Raw genomic sequence first — 20,090 nt, 5'->3', positions numbered from 1 at the left:
TCTATTGTGTACATTATAACCCCATATGGAGACACAGAGTGTCTAATTTAAGTGTCGCCTGAATAGAGGTTTGTAACATATATTTGCTGCTCATTTGTTTCAAATAAAAGTGTCGGCTGTATCATTTCTTTTTTCATATAGCAGTAATTTTTTGTTCTAATTTGCAAAAAAAGCAGTTTAATATTTTTCTCTCTTTTTTAAAAGTGCCACTGGATCCATTATCTGTGGAACTCCTAAGCATGACCACTACATCTCTGTCCTACCACTTTGGATTCGACGAAAACGCCACAGATTACCAAGTTTTGACAGATGATCCTAACGTTCCATATCAGAATATACAGGCAGGTTCTGAGACCTTTACTTTTGAGGATTTAACACCAGGTAGATTGTATGTCATCACTATTAAAGCCAGAATGATCATTACAGTCTTGAATACAAACAGCTTTGAGGCCAGAACAGGTATTGTATTCATTTGTTTATGTTTGTATTTACTTATTTTCACACTGAATTATATTTAACAGAGTTTTTTTTTATTATTCATTGTTTTCATTTTTCAATATTTAATTATTTATATATTGTACCCACCCTGTTCTATGAGGGTTGTCTTGAATATAATAGTGTTTCCAAATGTCTCAATATTACAAATGTTAATTTTGATCTTCATGATCTTTCATCATGAAAACTGGGCCAATAAGGTTGTGTAAAATGACTGCCGATTGTTTGATTCTATTGTATGACTTCATGTTAAACTGGGTCTTAGCATATTTCTCCAAAACCTGTTTTAAGGTAATTAGGCTGATCATGTTACTTTTTGATAACTAAAAGAAACACCTACACAGAGCGCATGCCAGTCCATACACCAGACCACTCTAGTAGTTTTAAACCTTCCCAGTACAAATTCCCATCATGTTAGTACCACATGAATGTGAATAAAACTTTTTTAATATGAAATGCTTTATTGTAGTCAACCAGATGCTTCCATAAACAAATTTTAATTTTAGTAAACAGATTGCCAATTACAGGATTCTTCTAATAACATAAACGAAAATAATCAATAAATATTGTAATAATCAATTTTTTTTTTCATTTTCAATTTTAGTACCACTTCCTGTGGCACTTATTATGATTCAAAACATTGGACTACACACCAGCGTGTTGGCAGAATGGTCTCTTCCAGAAAACTCTGACTATACAGGTTTTGAAGTCTCATACACTGACAATACCAATGCCAGGACGGAACTCGGTACCATAACAGAAACAGAGTTGACAATCCGTGAACTTTCCCCAAACACAATGTATACCTTGAGTGTTATAGTAATCAGTGGGACAGATTTGAATGTAGTAACAAGAAGTACCTCTGTGATTGAAAGCTTTACAACAGGTACAGTAAACTGTTTTATTTTCTTGTATACAAAATATATTAATAGTGGAGTTGTTGTACTGAGTGGTTTGGACGCTTGACTATCATACTGACCCAAGTTCAATTCCTGAAGAATATCTTTCAGTCCACTCAGCTGTTATTAGGGACTTTTCGATTTGCACGTCATTGATACCCTATGAAATATACTAGAACTGATAAGTTGACCTGAAAAGGAACGGCCAGCCTACAGCTGCCGACCCTTGGTTATCTATCAATATGATATAAAAAAGAAACCAAATATTTATTTATTTTCTTTCTTATTTACATGCAGATATGCTAAATCCAGGAGAGGTGGAAGTGAAGAGTTTTACAAGCAATTCTATAACTATCGTGTGGGGATCAACTGATGATAACTCAGCTACTTCTTATGTTGTTAATGCTGCCATAAATAATGTTGTTGCCCAAGAAGTAACTGTTAATATTGGTAGGTTAATTGCCTTGAATTCCATACATGTGCAGGAATCCTATTCTAGCTCCTACTCTATCCTGTGTCTAGAACCAGTAGCCTAAATTCCTAAGCTCACAAATTTGAATTACAAAATTAGGGATATTTTATCATGAATAGCCATAATTTTGTACATCAAAATTTTTATTTCAATCACATTGTCAATGCATATTTAAAAAAAAAAAAAAAAAAACATTTACCAACTATAGTTTCTGTAGCTTTTCTATCAATCTGCAGACGCATCCAAGATCTTGATCATCTACCCTTGCCTGAATGTAATGGCTTTGAGGTCGTCTTATTTTCAGCCGTCCTTGAGACACTGAAATGTACCTTTACTCTTCCAAAAGATTCACTCTGGTTTACTATGACATCTTAAACACATGTAAAAGTCATGGAAAAGTCAAGGAATTTTTACTAGAAAGGTCATGGAAATCTCACTTCTTTCTTGTTTTTATAATTTTAGGTGAAACAACAGAAGCAATGTTAACAGGTCTTGATAGTGGTTTGTGTTATGATATAGCATTAACAATCACAGGAACGTCAATTGAAACCAATATTGAGGCTTGTACACGTAAGTATATATAAATATCTTATTTCATGCTTGTCAGTTTCAAAAGCCTGTATCATGGCTGGTTAAGTTAAATTTTAATTCTTACACCGGCTCAACAACTTGTCATTAGATATTAAAAATTCTCAATCAAAAACTAATAAAAAAAAAACTATTATTTCTGTATACGATATGTTCATTTGATTAATTGTAATAATATCATTGCTATGCAGTTGTTTTACATAAGTGGTAAATAGAGAAACTACTTCTGTAATGCTCCCTTTTGCCTTTTGTGAATAAAGAATTTAATTGCTTATACTAGAAAAAGGCTGCAATTGTGCAAAAAGTGAATGCTCATGCAGGTAAAAACAATTATAATATTTTTAAATTCATTATTTTTATTCATTTATTTTGTTATTTCAGAGCCAAATTCTGTTACAAGTTTTGAATCCATTGCAATCACATCCACAACAGTAGACCTTCAGTGGATAGCTCCAGAAGGCAATGTAGATAGGTACTTGATAACCTATAAAGTGACTGGATCACCAGAGACTATGGAACTTCAAGTGAACTTTGGCCTTAGCACTCAAACATTTTCACTTCTTACTGCTGAAACTATATATGACATTACGATAGTATCACAAGTTTTATTTAATGATGTAGCCATTGACAGCGAACCTGCCTCTATACAAGAAACTACAAGTAACTTTACATTTGTTTAATATTATCGTAATTCAAGTTATGTTTGAGGGCCAGAATAACCTTTAACTTTTTTTACTCAAAAGTGTGTTGACACCTGCCAACCCCTGGGTCATAACAATTGTAAAAAAGGCTACAGATTTTTAAAATCAGGAACTTTCCAGTACAACCCATGACGATGCAAGATACAAAAAAAAAATCCAGATTGAAAATTGTTTTCTGCACTCTACTTTAAATTGTAATCAGGACACAAAATATATGTATACATGATTGAAGACAAAGTGAATAAAATGTATTCATAGATTAGAGTATCTTCTAATTAGAGAGAGAAAAACATGACATGAAATAGAATCAGTAAAATCAAGGAAACCCCACATTAGATCAATAGGAAATGGAGATTTATTTTCCACAGAATCGGGTTTTTGGCAGGTCTTAGTATTTTCAGGATTTACAGAATATAAAACAACATTTGTAGAATCTTGTAATTTGATTACATAAGGTTTTTATTGTATTTGTGAGAGTATATAATATAAGACAAAATAACAATAGAGAAAAGAAAATTAAACAATAACAAATTTATTATTTTACAGTTGCTTCTCTCATCAATGTAGTCTCTTTCACCAATACATCCTTAACCTATATGTATGAGCCTAGTGAAGGGAACACCAACAACTATCAACTTGTCTATACACCTAATGATGGCAACCCTGCATCTCCTTTTAGTTTTCCTGGTGAGAAACATTCATTTACTAAAATATTTTGCAGACGAATGCTTTATTGTTTTAATATAAACTGTTCTTCTTAATTAATATCAACAAGCCAAAAATTAAATATTATATAATTGTGAATAACAATTATATCTATTGCATTAGAATAAAATTAACCTTTGAAACTGGTAGTTGAGAAGACATCAGTCAACACTTTTTTATTTCTTGGAGCTCCTCTTACCACAGATTTCCTCACATTTTGATGCATATGTCATAGTATTAATAAACCAATTAATATTGTTTACTGTTTATGTGTACCCTGTGGGCCTTGCTACGAAAATTTGACGAAAACTAGTGGGTGTGATTGTACTTTTATTGCATTAACAGTTGATTTACCCAAGTTTTATGTCCAAATTTAGCTTAATTTGGGGTGGGATTATATTTGGTTATATACAGTATTTTAAAATTGCATCTGTTATAAATCTTATTTATCTTATCAGGAACTGTAAGTTCTGGACAAAACATATTGACGGATCTGACTCCAGGAACGCTCTACTCTCTGTCATGGCAAACTGACGGAAGTGGTGAATTTAATCAGGAAGATGCAGCGTTTGTCTACACAAGTAAACTCCTAATATTATCTTTAAAAAAATTACTTATAATATCCAGAGGTCAACAACTTGAAATGAAATATCTGGAAACTTTATAAAAGCATTGCCAAATTATTAGGGACACTAACATTTTTAAAATACATTTAAACAGAGGGTACCATTTTGTAAATCTTAGCAGCTGTAGTAATCAATGGGTATGCCAGGCACATGCCAATGTGCATTGTGTATTTTGTTAATTAAATTGCATTTTTCACTTTTAGTTAATTAAAAAAGGCCTATTTAAAGCTCTGTCTACACTTATCAAACTAAATTTTGAACTGTATGCACTATCGTGATGCTTTGAAGATATATTTTCCCCCTGAAGAAATCATTTTAAAAATTGTTTTTGTTGAATATGCTATTTTAACACATAATAGTCATTTACATAGACCAAAAATTGGATCGAAAGAAACTATTTGCATTCAAATTATCATTCAAATCAAAAATACTACTTTACAACTTCTTTTCAACTTTTTCTCATCAGCGCCGGATGTTGTGACTAATTTACGAATCACAGCTACTACAAGCTCTTCATTGGCAATTGAATGGTCACCGCCTGCTGAAGGAGATTTTGATGGCTATCAACTGAGTTACTTTGCATTGGATCAACCAGCTGATGCAGACCTCCTTGGAATTACACCTTCTCCCACAACCTTTGCAAAGACTGTTCAGTTCCCAGTAATCTTACAAGGTCTGGGAAATGGTGTGCAGTATTTTGTTCAGGTCAACACATACGCAGGTTCGGATTCACTTAGAGTGTTAAGTCGTACAGAACAAGTATTTATGTACACAGGTATGTATATATAATTTTCATATATCTATATATAAATTATACATAAAATAACCATCTTGTGTGCATACCCTACCTGTCTCGGATCTTTAATTCCAGTCACTTTGATACCCCATGTGTTTGGATACGTGTAATAGCAGACATTTGTATAACAAATAAAATTGTAAATGGTCTCTCATAATATATCAATATCAATTTTTTTTTCAGATGTGGTAAATGGCTTTGCAGGCTATGTCAGTTCATTTAGTGAATCTTCCACTGAGATAGTGTGGAACAACATATCAGCAACTGAGTATACAATAACTGCAACCAACGTGGCATCGGGATTGACGGAAACTGTTACTGTTGTAGATATGTTAAATTATGAGTTTGACAATCTACGCCCAGGCTTTTTATATTCCTTTGAAGTACTGGCTTCTCCGTCGTCAATGGTTTTCACTGTAGAACAAATCACAGGTGAGAAATTCATTTAATTGATTATACATTGTTTTTATATTGAGCTTAATGTTATTAAGCGCTTCACATTATTACACCAGTTATTAATCAAACACATTTTGGAAAAATACTTCCATAATGCAGATAGTAATCAGCACAGTTGGGGTACCTTACCAGGTACCCATTTGTACACCTGTTCTGACCTTACCAGGTACCCATTTGCACACTTTTGACCTAACCAAATACTCATTTGTACACCTGGGTAGAGAGAGGCAACTGTAAGTAAAGTGTCTTGCCTAAGGACACAAGGAATGCGCAATGCAAATCAAAAATAAAAAAAAAATTAATTAAATTAAATGTGTTTGTAAATACTTTCTCAGTTTTTTTTCATCATCATGCTATACACTATATGAAATATCTGGTTGTAAAAAAGTATGCTTTTTTTGTGGTTTAGTAGTTCAAAACACACCATTCAAGAAGCCAGGGGAAATTATTTTATAAACATACTAGCTCAAAACTTTTTCCTCTACCTCCTTCTAAACTGCACAGTCGGTACTTGCACCATAAACTCTGGGCATCGTTTATGTATCTCTATAGCCATCTAGCTACAGTATGTTAGAACAGAATTGTGTGTGCAAAAATGTGGGTTTTTTTCTTTTCGGATAAATCATAATTTCACACATATGTTTCAGTATCAAAAAGTGTCTTTTAAAATGTATAAAATATTAAATTAAATGTCCAAATTATGTCTCTGCAAGTATGGTAGAACGTTATGAGCAATTATTTTTTAATTTTTAATAATTATATTGTTATTGATCATTTTAGTGCCTCTGACTCCGACCAGTATTACAAGTTCTTCAACAACCTCATCGATTACTGTAGGTTGGGAGACTCCTCTAGATGGTGCCTATGCTGGTTTTATAGTAACATACACCCCTAATACAGGCAACCCAGTTTCTCCCATAACTGTTGATGCTACTGACACTCTGGAAGTAAGTTTTTTTTTGCTACATAGTACTCTTCTCAGCAATTAACCTTCCAACATGCTTCATTGCTTGTCAGATCCGAAAGCTCATTGTTTGTCTAAAAAACGTTGATCTAAGACAACCTAGGCAAAGTTAACTGCTTTCACTCTTTGAGAGTGAAATCAATTATTGCAGATGATGATTGTACACTGCATAGTTCATGGGAGTTCTTTTGTCCAATAAGAAACGTTATAATATAGACATTCATGTTTGTCTTTAAGGTCCTGTGTCATCAAAACTATGTTATAGATCTGCTCGCTCAATAATTTCTAGTTTTTAATGATTGTATAAGGACATAAATGTCAAGATAATTCTATTTCAGATTACTACATTGTCACTGTTTATGCAATTACTTACTTAAAATTTGAATATGATCCCTGAAGGGTATTTTAAATTATAATGTATAGAAAAGAAATAAAAGAAATAAAGTGCTTATTTTTAATTGTAAAATATTTATCCTGTGCAAAGGTACAGTATTTATATTCAACTTTATATTAATACTTTGTGATTATTAATTTTGAAGAAATTATCAATAGGAAAGAGAACGTTATTTATTTTTGTCCAAACAGGTTGAAATATCAGATTTGGATTCTGATACTAACTATGATGTAAACATCCAGACGTATGTAGGGGATGGAGACTCACGTGTATTAGCAGAAGCTGTTACAGAATCAGTTTTGACCAGTAAGATATTTTAAACTATGCCGAGTCACATAGATATGGACATTTTATTTTTCATGCTTGGAATGTTTTGGAGAATTTGAAAAAATTATGGAGAGAAATATAAATAAGATGAAGGAAATTTGCTTTTTTATTAGACACAATTTATACAATTTTTTCCTTCTAAATGTTTTAAAAGTCATGATATATGATAAAGAAAAAAGTTATGTAAATTAACGTTTAAGAAAGTGTAAGAAACCTGTCACTATAAAGCTTGTAATAAAGTTATTACAGTACTATCTACAGAAACATAACGTTGTTTATCTCTTTACTACAGAATTACCAGTTGGAGCAATTCTTACCATTGACAGTACAACATCCACGACCATCGACATACGATGGACAGAATCCTTTGAACCCGATGTCACATCATTTACCGTTAGATTGATTTTAGAAAATGGAACTGTTGCAGCAGAAACAGCTTTGCAGAGTAGCCAGTTGACCTATCAGTTTACTGATCTGTTGCCTGCCACGTACTATAGGGTCTATGTCGGAGCAATTGGATCAAATGAAGAAAGTGAACAACCTACCATTACAAGTAAGTTTCGAATCGTTACAAGAAAGATTCTATATGCTACAGATTGTGCATTTAAAATGTGTTTGTAAAAATGATACACTGGGAATAGCCCAGAGATTAGATCGGTTTTCTTGAATCAAATTCTTCTTTGTTTTGTGTGTCAATTAGGTATTAAGGCCAATTGTAATCACCAAAAACATTGCTCATCATCTGAAATGTGTCAAAACTGTGTCGCAATTTAAGTGAGAGAGCACATCCCAATGTCCACACATGTGCACAATGTACTATGACATGATATAGCTTGTTCCTGTTCTAAATCATTAAAAATCAAAGCTGCCTAGTGTGTAATGTTCTTGTGTTTCTCCATAGATGAATCTGTTTTTAAGATATGACCAGTAGCAGTTATAGCATCACGTCATTCGATTATGTATTTTGGCTGCCGGGTATTTTTTGGAAAATTAATTATTAAAAATACTTAAATAATCCTTGTTTTCTTTTTCAGACCCATCTGCAGTAACTGACCTAACGGAAGCAGACAAGAGTCAGTCTCAGATTGCTCTATCTTGGTCAACTCCAACTGGATCATTTGATGGCTATGATGTTGAGTATACCACTGCATCAGGCCCTGCTGTAACCCTACAGCTCCCATCATCCGATAACACACTTTCTCTGCAAGACTTGATCAGCAATACAGAGTACACTTTCACATTTAAAACTTATGTTGAAATATCTGGTTTTTTGAAGGAGAGTGAAGAAACGTCTATATCTGTTACAACTGGTAATATTACAATTTGTTTATATATATATGAAAGGTCAGGTTTACGTTTATGTATATGATACAGGCGTTGTGATACTGGGCAAATTCTACATACAATACTGATAATTGACTATTCTAATTATTATTTTATTATATTCTAAAATTTACTTTTCAAACAAATAACTATTATATTTATTTTTTTTATTAGATGAGCTTGTCTTGACAGTGACTGAACTCTCAGCTACTTCATTAAGAGTAACATGGACAAACATACCAGATGCACAATATGAACTGCTTATTGAGCCAGCAGTTGATGGAGTCAATTCTGTTTTATTGACAACCGAAACAAAAGACTTCACAGGTCTTACGGTCGGTACAACGTATCAGTTTATTCTAAACACAGTTGCTGCGGATCAAACACGGGTACTTATTGCTAAAACAACCTACACTTTACGTAAGTTTGCCCCTCAAACCATGTTTGAAAGATAGCTATTAAATATAGTATACAATTTATGAATGTTTATATGTGCAATGGTACAAATTATTACATATGAAAAGAGAAAATTTCTCTGAGTGAAATTATTTGTACCATTGCACAAATATAAAACCGTCATTATTTGTTTATAACACACCTACTTTCAACAAGAGGCTAGGTCAATGACTAGTCTTTTGAGATACTATGTATTGTCTATTTGATCCTAAAGTTTTTTTTTTGTTTAATACAGCTCCTGAATCCCCAAATATAAACAATATTTTGATTGTATCGCCAACATCTGCAACTGTAGAAATCACAGCACCAGAAATGGGAACTCTAGACAACTTCCAGGTTCAAGTATCGGAATCAGCGATGGGTGCAGGAGCAGGAACTCCGATAGATGAAATCATAGTTCTAGCAAATGATGGATGTCCGACCTTAGACATCACTGGCCTTAGACCTTCTACTATGTACACTATCACAGTTCAAAGTGCTAGTGGTAATGCTATGAGTGATCCAGTTTCAAACACATTTACGACAGGTAGTTATAATACAATAAGTAGATCCACCAATAGGAGTGTTTGGGATTTGACCAATCACAAACATTCATCACCAACTATTGTTTTTTGATTGATGTAGTGCAAACATACTTGTGTTCCATTTTTATCTTATTTCATACATTTCATGGAATAAATTAATCAAATTTTGTAAAAGTATTCTTTTATTCATTTACAGCGGATGCCGTTGAAGGAACACTTAGCATTGGTACGGTTACCACAGACAGTATTGTAGTTTACTGGCAGAAATTGTCCAGTAAGACATCCGGCAGCTACAGAGTGGATATTTACAATTCAGATAACACTGAAGTTGATGCAGTAGTCATTGCTTATGACGCTGAATCTGAGTATATATTTACTCAATTAACTGAAGGAACACAGTATGAGATTAACCTTTCTGATGAGGATTCATCTATGATTCTTGACAGCGAATTCCAACGTACACGTAAGTCAGCACTGTTATTTACCAAATTAGGGAAAGTGAGTGAGATACCAAACAATATCATACACAATATGGCTGGCAAATAAAACAAGCTTAATTGTTGGTGATTGTAGGAAGTAAAGAGTGCCAAGTTTCCCCCTTATTCCAGAGTCAAAGGTGAACTTGATGTCATATGGCCGAGCGGTTAAGGCAGGGGCGCCGTTTACCGTACCTAAAGAGCCAATAACAACATCGGCAAGGGTTCGAGGCCGACTCGCTCCTAGTTCTGGTGGTGGAACAAGTCTTCTCGGATAAGGACTATAAACCGTAGGTCCAGTGTACACAGTTATAACCTGTGTGTACTTTAAAGAACCCAGTTCATTATTCGAAAAAGAGTAGGGGGTTACCCCGGTGAACTGGTTCACACAATAGCCCCTGTATCAGGGGGATTACCACCTATCTGATAGGACAGTGATTAATTCACTATTGGTAATCCTTGGCCACATTGCCTAAAGACATAAAATAAAAATAAATAAATAAAAATTTTACCAAACCAAGCTCACCAAAATCTTTATTGAATAAGTAATTGTTAGGACCATACACATTCTGGTTTGAGGAAAGTTTGTCTGCTTTCTGCATTTTCAATAATTTTGATTTCAGAATCATGTTCTTGGATGAGAAGAAACAAACTATAATTAATTATGTTTTCAATTGTAGGACCTAATTCACCAGGTGATGTTACTTTTGGAATGGAGAGTGGATGTGCTGAAATAGATCTTACCATTAACTGGTCACCAGCCTCTGGTAACTTTGATGGCTATGAGGTAGGTATTCAAATCTACTTTTATACTATACTTTCTTATGCTTTATAGCAGTGCATAGACCATCAATTACGTGTCTTAATCTCACAGATTTTTCCCTTCAAATTTTCCTATAGTAATTAGTATTAGAACATAAACTGCTGATTTTCTATTAATGAGAAATACTAAGAATAACACTTTAAAATGCAAATACTTTGCAGTTAAATACCAGAATCTCTACTGAAAAATATAATAATTTAAGAGATGAAAGACAAGTTCAGAATCTGTTGTTTCGTTCTATTTGATGATTTACAAGTATTTAACCTTTTTTTTTAGATTTGTTATCGACCTGCTGATGGACCTCAGTCTCCAATTGAAGTTTCTGCATCTTCTTCTTCCTACACACTGGAAAACCTAAACCCAGATACAGAGTACACTATCAGTGTTGCAGCATATACAGGAACACAGGGCAGAAAGCTGAGTGATAAGAAAACTCTTATCATAAGAACAAGTAAGATTTTATCAGGTTATTTTGTTAAACACAACCTGGGAAAGTAGAAGATTATTTCTGGTGATGAAGTCTGAGGATTATGGCTCATGACAGCCTATGAAAATGGCCAATTCTTCACAAAGTCTCCAATTAGAAACTTTAGCTTGAGAGAACATAGGTGGTGCTTATGAATCAATTAAGACTAATTGCCACCTAGAAACGAAAGTATTAATGTTAACAAATTATAATGATAAACTTGACAACCTACAAGCATAGTAGTGGTTTTAAGGGATGCATGTTATCTGATAAAAACTCTATTTCTATCAAACCTATAATGAATGAACTGTTTATTTTTTTTGACAGAACTTGATTGTAGCATCGCGGAACCCATAGGCCTGTCTGCTGTCTCGCAAAACCCTGCATCCATTCAAGTATCATGGAATGACCCTACAAATGATAACTATGATGGTTTCATTGTTTCATACACGGCTGGTAATGGTCAGCCTAGCTCTTCTGTGTTCGTGTTAAAAGACATTCGTAATGTTGAATTGTCCGGATTGATTTCTAGCGAGGAGTACACAATTACACTAGTTACGGCCAGAGAAGGGACAACCACAGAAAAATCTGGTGAATTGACTGTCACAGAAACAACAGGTAAAGCACATGGCAGTGACAATTTATGTATATCTATTTCAATGCTGTAGCTTATAAGACTGGGTTCCTTTCGAACATCATTCAACATTATTATTATAATTTCAAATAATAAGAGATGTTTATTGCTATACTAAAGTAGAACCGCTATTAGGTTGACAACTTTGTGACCCAACAAAATCCACAAATGTGGCATGTCCCTGAATATGGGGTATCCTAAATGAAGATTATTGCTTTACTAAGAAAGACATGATTATTTTTATCTATTATCTGTTTTGATTTAGAATCAATGAACTTTGGCTTGGTATTAGTGAAAGCTGGAGACACTAGCCTTTCATTTACATGGAGTCCTGACAATACACCAGCATCTGTGGACGACTACACGCTTAGATATTCTCCGCAAGTTGGCCAATCAACATTCGAATCTACAACCCGAAGCTTTCAACTTACAGGTCTACAAGAAGATACAGATTATACAATAACTTTGGATGCAAAGTACAATGGAAATATTGTAGCTTCATCTCCTCTTAGTGGATCTACATGTAAATTATATGTTTTTATTTCATCACTTTAATGTTCCATAGTATAGAGAGTAATTATTAGTAGATTTTGTTGATGGATCCATCGCGTTGTGACTGGTCAAGTTTACTTACGTTGGTCTTAGTTCTTGCATTGTGTCCTAGTGGGAGCCAAGGTTTTCTTTTTTCCTTCAGCTATATTACATTCTTGGCTGTGGAACCGCCTTGTTCATACCTTAATCATTAGCTGCTCATGACCAATGTCGGGTGAACAAGATACTGACAAGAAAATATTATTTAGCATAGCTGACTGTATTTGTTACCACATTAATACTTCAGACATCACAATTAATAAACTATGTTCCTTTTTATAAACAAACATTTTCCCTAGTATAATATTTTATTATCTTATACAATTATTTTTTTTTCTTTAAAGTGTTATCAACACCACCAAATCCAACTTACACATCAATTGACTATGGATATGGAATTCTACGTTTGGAAAACCCCACTTACATTTATGATCATCTTGAAGTTTCACTTTACCTGATTGTTGATGGTGCAAAATCATATCAACCAATCAGTGAATACAATTTACCGAGGAGTGCTTGTCCAAATTTAAATCTTCGTTTGATGCAGCCATTCTTAAACTATGTCATAGATGTCGTTGCTGTCTTAGAAGACGGGTCAAGGAGCAATACAAAATCATTCAGTTTCAGCACTGGTAATATTTGATAATACTGTACTAGTTTTTTTTTATCACAATTTTGATAAGTGGTCAAATGACTTCTGGTTTGTGTGTGCTATAAATAGTCCAGTTCATCTTTCGGAAGAGTAAGGGTTAACCCTGTGTTTTTGTCCATATCAATCCCAAGTCATAGACAGATAAACATGCATTGTTTGATGAAGATGTTCCTAGTGGCGTTGACAAATGTTTGCCATTCAGCGACTTACTATACACTTTAGTTGCTACAATCCACTCTCCCTAATTCAGACTCCCACAAAACTGGAATCTTGGAACCCGAATTTCAAAAGTTTAAAAGGTTCTACTTAGTAAATTTGGTTTACTGTATTCACTAGTCTGTCGGATCATGTCCATTATGCATGTTGGTTTACTGTATTCACTAGTCTGTCGGATCATGTCCATTATGCATGATGTAATGGATAGGTTGTTCTTTTCCACCTTTCATGTGAGTTATTCGGTGATTGCTAAACTTATCTTATCCAAGCCATAATCCCAGAGAGTTGCTGCTTCAGGTTTCAGAGACCATATCCAAAGAAAGACAGATTTGAAATAAATTATAGGTTATCTCCTTTTGAATCCAATATGGCAATGCTTTTTCATTAGTTTCTTTCCATTTACCATAATAACTGTATGGTTAAGGGGAACAAAACATAATTTCTATAGACTTTTGATTTTCTCAATTTTACTTTTACACAGTTTCTGCAGGTAGCTTAGCCATTAGTACATCTGTTATAACAGCTGATTCAATTGAGTTTACTTGGACACCAGCAACAGGGGATTTCACTAACTACTTAGTACAGTACAACCCTGCTGATGGGACTACACCAGAGATAACCTTGAAAGCCAAGGATGATCGGCGTATGGTTCTGCAAGGACTAGCTGTTGGTAGCACATACACGATTTTGGTGAGCACTCAAGGAAATGATGTCCTCACGTCAGATGAATACACGCAAAACACAGGTTAGTATTAGCAGGGTGGTTGATATTAAATCTAATAATCTGATGATTTTAACTTAAAATCCATCGACAAATTTACCAAGAATAAAAATGTTTTTAAACATTATAGCATTGTAACACATTTGTTTTGGTTCTTTCGATGTTCTGTTTTCAGCATATTATTTGTTTTAGGATTAAATATACAGGGTGGAGGGAGGGTGGTCTGTGTCTGCTGAAAAAGAGGGGTTTCTACTGTATGTTATGTACAATCATATGCAGTAAAGTTTCATCAACAGTAAAAAGTTACGTCCATACAATAATCTCAATTTCTAATAAGATTTTATTCTAAATTTTTATTCACAGAGCTTCCTATAGTCACAAATGTTGTAGCTGAAGCAGTACAAAACCGAACGTTAAATGTAAAATGGGATGATAACACATTTGAAATCTTCCAAATATGTTACCAAACACTAGGCTATGAATCCAATGAGGTTTACACATTGTTTGGGCAGACACAAGCCACGCTGCTAAATCTAAACACTGACTCAGAATACCTGATATCTGTTTCCACAGCCGGTGGCAACATCTTCAGCCAGCCAGTTTCCGTGACTGAAATGACACGTAAGAATATATTTTTTAAATAATTATGAGTGATGTTAAATACTATTATGTAAAGTAATGTACAATTATTATGGCAGTATTTGTTTACATTCTATATTCAGTTAAATTTGAACAAAGGAATACAAGGGTAACCCTCACACCCCATCATCTTTCACACCTGTTCATGACGCTCCACACGTCTATGCGGCAATCGATATCGATTGCTGCATGAAAAACGAAACATTGATGTTCAATTTAATTTGCCGGAGCCGAACTCGAATCATTCTGGAACAGGTGTGAAAGATGCTTTAACTACTCAGCTGAAATATCTACACTGAATGTTCGTACTGATGGTTCAAATGTAATGATAACAATTTGTTTAATTTTGTTTGTTTTTTTTATTAGAGGAGTCATTCCCATGTGACATAAAATCTCGGACGTTTACGACTGACTCTGTTACAATCACCTGGGCTGCTGATCCTGAATTAGTGTCTGAGTATGTTGTTTTCTATTTTCAATTCAATGATCCATATGTACACTTTAATACTATTGTATTAGTTTTGAAAAAAAAAAGAGGTGTATTTTAAAATTTCAGCATGATTATATTGATAGTATTGATATTGATGATAGTATTGGTATTGATTATAATATTGATAGTGATGATGATATTAATATTATTGATAGTAATGATAATATTGATAGTATCAATATTGATGATGATATTGATGATAGTATTGGTATTGATTATAATATTGATAGTGATGATGATATTGATATTATTGATAGTAATGATAATATTGATAGTATCAATATTGATGATGATATTGATGATAGTATTGGTATTGATTATAATATTGATAGTGATGATGATATTGATGATAGTATTGGTATTGATTATAATATTGATAGTAATGATGATATTAATATTATTGATAGTAATGATAATATTGATAGTATCAATATTGATGATGATATTGATGATAGTATTGGTATTGATTATAATATTGATAGTGATGATGATATTGATATTATTGATAGTAATGATAATATTGATAGTATCAATATTGATGATGATATTGATGATAGTATTGGTATTGATTATAATATTGATAGTGATGATGATATTGATGATAGTATTGGTATTGATTATAATATTGATAGTGATGATGATATTGATATTATTGATAGTAATGATAATATTGATAGTATCAATATTGATGATGATATTGATGATAGTATTGGTATTGATTATAATATTGATAGTATGATGATATTGATATTATTGATAGTAATGATAATATTGATAGTATCAATATTGATGATGATATTGATGATAGTATTGGTATTGATTATAATATTGATAGTGATGATGATATTGATATTGATAGTAATGATAATATTGATAGTATCAATATTGATGATGATATTAATGATAGTATTGGTATTCATTATAATATTGATAGTGATGATGATATTGATATTATTGATAGTAATGATAATATTGATAGTATCAATATTGATGATGATATTGATAATAGTATTAGTATTGATTATAATATTGATAGTGATGATGACATTGATATTATTGATAGTAATGATAATATTGATAGTATCAATATTGATGATGATATTGATGATAGTATTGGTATTGATTATAATATTGATAGTAATGATAATATTGATAGTATCAATATTGATGATGATATTGATGATAGTATTGGTATTGATTATAATATTGATAGTGATGATGATATTGATAGTATCAATATTGAGGATGATATTGTTAGTATTGAGATATCGAAGATGATATTAATATTATTGATAGAATTGATAGTACAGTATCGATTTGAAGTAAATACATTTTAACTTGTCTATTAGTTATCAAGTTGAGCGAACAAATGCAGATGGCAGTAATCTTTTCACAGACACAGTTTCAAAATCGGGAAATGAGGAAGACACATATACATTTACTAACCTCACTCCTGGTCAAGACTATGACTTCAAAGTAGCATGTGAGGCACAATCCAGATACACAAGTGCTAGAACAGGTAAGTCTTTAATTTGAGTGGAACATTGTTGTGAAGATATTGAATGGAGGAAATTATTTGCTTTAACACTATTAAATATATAAGGCCAACACAACAAGTCTGGGGAAACCTATTAAAGGACACTTTAATCCCTTATAGAGGTTCTAATATAAGTAGTTATGGTGTTTAAAAAAGAAAGCAATATATATTGATAAATTTATTTGTTACATTATAACTTCTCTTCATTTAGCTCCATTACCGCCGACCAGCTTTGAAGTTGTTTCTTCTGATGAATCATCGGTTTCTCTTGCGTGGGTTGCTCCTGCTAACACTTTTGTGAGTTACTATGTCATCTCATATACACCATCTGGTGGCAATCCAGAGACCCCGATTGAGGTGAGAGGACAGCTGACACAAGTCATTGAGTCATTGACTAAAGCAACACGGTACACATTCACAATTGTGGCTTATGCAGGTGAAGGCATCCGACAAACTGTGAGTGATAGTGTAGAGGTATCAGCAGGTTAGTTCTGTTTATTCTGTAAATAGAATTATTTTTTTTCTTTTATATTTGGGCAATTTCCAAGGATAACCATTAGCGAATTCATTCATTACCCTTCTTACAGGAGGTCACCATGTTAACAGTACATATACGAAAGATGCTCTATAAGTTTAACAAATATATATAAAATCTAGATATGAATGCCAGGTTATTGATATGGAGATCATTGGTTAGAGTCCCCTGCGAATTACACATTTTATAATAGTATAAAATGCAACATCTGACCAATAAAAAAAAATGACTGTCAGTATAATCAAGCAAATTACGTTGCGTTTTAACTGATATTTATTACCCTTTTCATTTTACAGTTACTCCAATAGAGTTGTCTATTGACAGTTGGACAACAACAGTCATCAGTGTAACTTGGGATACCGTGGATGACGTGTTTGATAACTATGAAATCTCGTATTCTCCATATGTTGAAATGGATGGATCTCTTCCATCACCAAGGCCTGTGGGAACCAGTACTAGTTTGGAGATCTATGGTCTAGTTCCAGGAGAAGAATACACAATCACCCTGAAGACTATAAAAGATTCACAAGAGATTGCTGGTCTTACAACCATGGTTACTCAACAAACAAGTATGTTTCTAATACGATAATAATTAGTTATTGCTCAATAACTGTGGTTACTGATTTGATTTACAGAAGGATTCTTTTGATCATTCACTTGTTAATTTAAGTTAGGTCTGTCTAACAAGAAATATTTAGTGTGAGTATAAGGTCTCCGATCTGACAAATCTGGCACATTTTATTCTGACTTGTTCACTTTTATAACTATTTTTTATTTAAACAATACTTGAAAAAGAAATGATCAATTATATAAATTAATTAATCAAATTATTTAGCACATGCAGACATCAAAGAAACTGAAGTAACCGAAAGTAACTGAAATAGAAAAACAACATATGGATGCATCATTTTACTTTATAATAAGCCTTACTCATAGTCTAACAACTGATGATTATAAAGAGATATTTTTATATCCTTCATTACCATAAAATGTTGAAATTCTAATTTAAATAATTTATTTATTAACATGTTATTTTTTTCGTAATAGAGCCTGTACCAGTTCCTAGTATTACTATCACTGATTTTACCAATGACACAGCAACCATTACATGGGAGAGTGCGAACGGCATTCTTGATGAATACGAATTTAGCTTCTCGTCTGGAGGAAACGCTGCAGTGACCAATACCATCGCATCAGATGAGACGCGGTCAGTTATGTTGACAGATCTTGACACTGCTACTGTTTATTCAGTTACTATAGTTACCATCAGCAGCAATCAACAGAGTGTTGCAGTGAGCAAAGACTTTTCTACAGGTGTGTTAAAAGTCATCAGAGGTTAATCAATTAGGGTCAATGAAGTTGTATTTGTATTCTTAATTCAAACTATTGAATATACTACTTATAAAATCCCTGAACAGACATACTGTTATTTCTAAAATTGAAAAAATATCACATGGAGAGGAAGGGAAAGGAAAGTTCATTACAAGCTGTAATAAATAATGTTGTTGCTGAAACACCAGACTGAATGGTTTTTTCATTGTGGCAGATATTTTCCTACATGTTGTTTTAACCAAATGTATAGGTGTATACTCGTTTTTGTTTTTGATTTCAGACTCAATTTCTAATACTTTTAATTTGCATTACTTTTGTTTTTCAGAGCCATTGGCCCCAACTATTGTTGCAGTAAATCCAACAGAAGATTCTATTTCTTTGGAATGGACCCTGGATGCTGCTGTTGATCAAGTTTATCTGAATATTGTCCCATCTGGTGGAAATCTACCAATCAGTGAGTGTATTGAAAGAATAATTTTATGAAGTTAATTCCTTATTTCCATTTAGAGAAGGAGATTGAGGATGCTTAATGTACCAGTTAAAAGTAAATTTATCTTTATTCTCATATCTGTTTTCACAGCTCTAATGTCAACGTTAACATCCTATAGTATCGGCATTCTTAACAGTGGCAGAACTTACACAATATCATTGCAATCAATTGCTGTCAATTCTGTTGGTGAAATATACAGTGATTCCATAAGCGTTAGTGTACAAACTGGTGAGCGTTTTATTTTTAAGTAATTGTATTGTCTTCTAACTATTTATAATTCCCACAGTATAGTGGTATTGTATTACAAAGAAAAAAGCTCCTAATATAGCTATTCATTATACTGTAGGTTATTAAGTATTTAATTCATCATCTATAAAGGCATTTAAATCATCATTATTATCTCTCTGTTATTTCACTCTGGACATACCTTAAATAACTCAAGTGAATTAGTCTTTTTTCTGTTGTAGTTTAAGATTACCTAATGGCTACTTCTTAGCTCATTGAGGAGACTGGTTTCCAAACTGTCATGAAATAAACTAAGTACAGTAGAATACCTATATGATACAAACTTTCCTTTTAGTAGGTGTAAAATATATGTCACCTCATTTTTTTCACATGAAAATTTCTTTTGAATAGAGAGGTGTTCCCTATTGTAGTATTTGAATAATATACTTTTCCTGAAATAATTTAAAGTATTGAATACAGCATAAAGTAGACGACACAGATAAACTTTGCAATTAACTTATAATTTTTTATATAAAC

The 20,090-nt window shown here is 32.9% G+C and overlaps 1 protein-coding gene across 1 annotated transcript in view; it reads left to right on the top strand.

The window, feature by feature from the left end:
- The window catches only part of LOC140040812 (uncharacterized), a 46,044-nt gene that overhangs the window by 9,889 nt on the left and 16,065 nt on the right, over positions 1 to 20,090 (top strand). Inside the window, exons 15-44 of the mRNA XM_072087030.1 lie at positions 205 to 459; positions 1,100 to 1,381; positions 1,692 to 1,844; positions 2,329 to 2,436; positions 2,836 to 3,114; positions 3,702 to 3,842; positions 4,319 to 4,441; positions 4,953 to 5,261; positions 5,466 to 5,714; positions 6,519 to 6,685; positions 7,288 to 7,402; positions 7,716 to 7,976; positions 8,458 to 8,733; positions 8,921 to 9,166; positions 9,438 to 9,728; positions 9,923 to 10,189; positions 10,883 to 10,989; positions 11,302 to 11,476; positions 11,819 to 12,109; positions 12,391 to 12,648; positions 13,061 to 13,348; positions 14,066 to 14,329; positions 14,669 to 14,926; positions 15,311 to 15,401; positions 16,784 to 16,953; positions 17,183 to 17,455; positions 17,803 to 18,075; positions 18,554 to 18,820; positions 19,164 to 19,292; positions 19,419 to 19,556. Of these exons, the coding sequence (XP_071943131.1) occupies positions 205 to 459; positions 1,100 to 1,381; positions 1,692 to 1,844; positions 2,329 to 2,436; positions 2,836 to 3,114; positions 3,702 to 3,842; positions 4,319 to 4,441; positions 4,953 to 5,261; positions 5,466 to 5,714; positions 6,519 to 6,685; positions 7,288 to 7,402; positions 7,716 to 7,976; positions 8,458 to 8,733; positions 8,921 to 9,166; positions 9,438 to 9,728; positions 9,923 to 10,189; positions 10,883 to 10,989; positions 11,302 to 11,476; positions 11,819 to 12,109; positions 12,391 to 12,648; positions 13,061 to 13,348; positions 14,066 to 14,329; positions 14,669 to 14,926; positions 15,311 to 15,401; positions 16,784 to 16,953; positions 17,183 to 17,455; positions 17,803 to 18,075; positions 18,554 to 18,820; positions 19,164 to 19,292; positions 19,419 to 19,556 (6,504 nt within the window). The remainder of the gene's footprint in view (positions 1 to 204; positions 460 to 1,099; positions 1,382 to 1,691; positions 1,845 to 2,328; positions 2,437 to 2,835; positions 3,115 to 3,701; positions 3,843 to 4,318; positions 4,442 to 4,952; positions 5,262 to 5,465; positions 5,715 to 6,518; positions 6,686 to 7,287; positions 7,403 to 7,715; positions 7,977 to 8,457; positions 8,734 to 8,920; positions 9,167 to 9,437; positions 9,729 to 9,922; positions 10,190 to 10,882; positions 10,990 to 11,301; positions 11,477 to 11,818; positions 12,110 to 12,390; positions 12,649 to 13,060; positions 13,349 to 14,065; positions 14,330 to 14,668; positions 14,927 to 15,310; positions 15,402 to 16,783; positions 16,954 to 17,182; positions 17,456 to 17,802; positions 18,076 to 18,553; positions 18,821 to 19,163; positions 19,293 to 19,418; positions 19,557 to 20,090) is intronic.

The sequence above is a fragment of the Antedon mediterranea genome, chromosome 2 (assembly GCF_964355755.1).
Source record: "Antedon mediterranea chromosome 2, ecAntMedi1.1, whole genome shotgun sequence".
NCBI classification, from domain to species: Eukaryota; Metazoa; Echinodermata; class Crinoidea; order Comatulida; family Antedonidae; genus Antedon; species Antedon mediterranea.
This window is presented reverse-complemented; position numbering and strand designations above follow the sequence as displayed.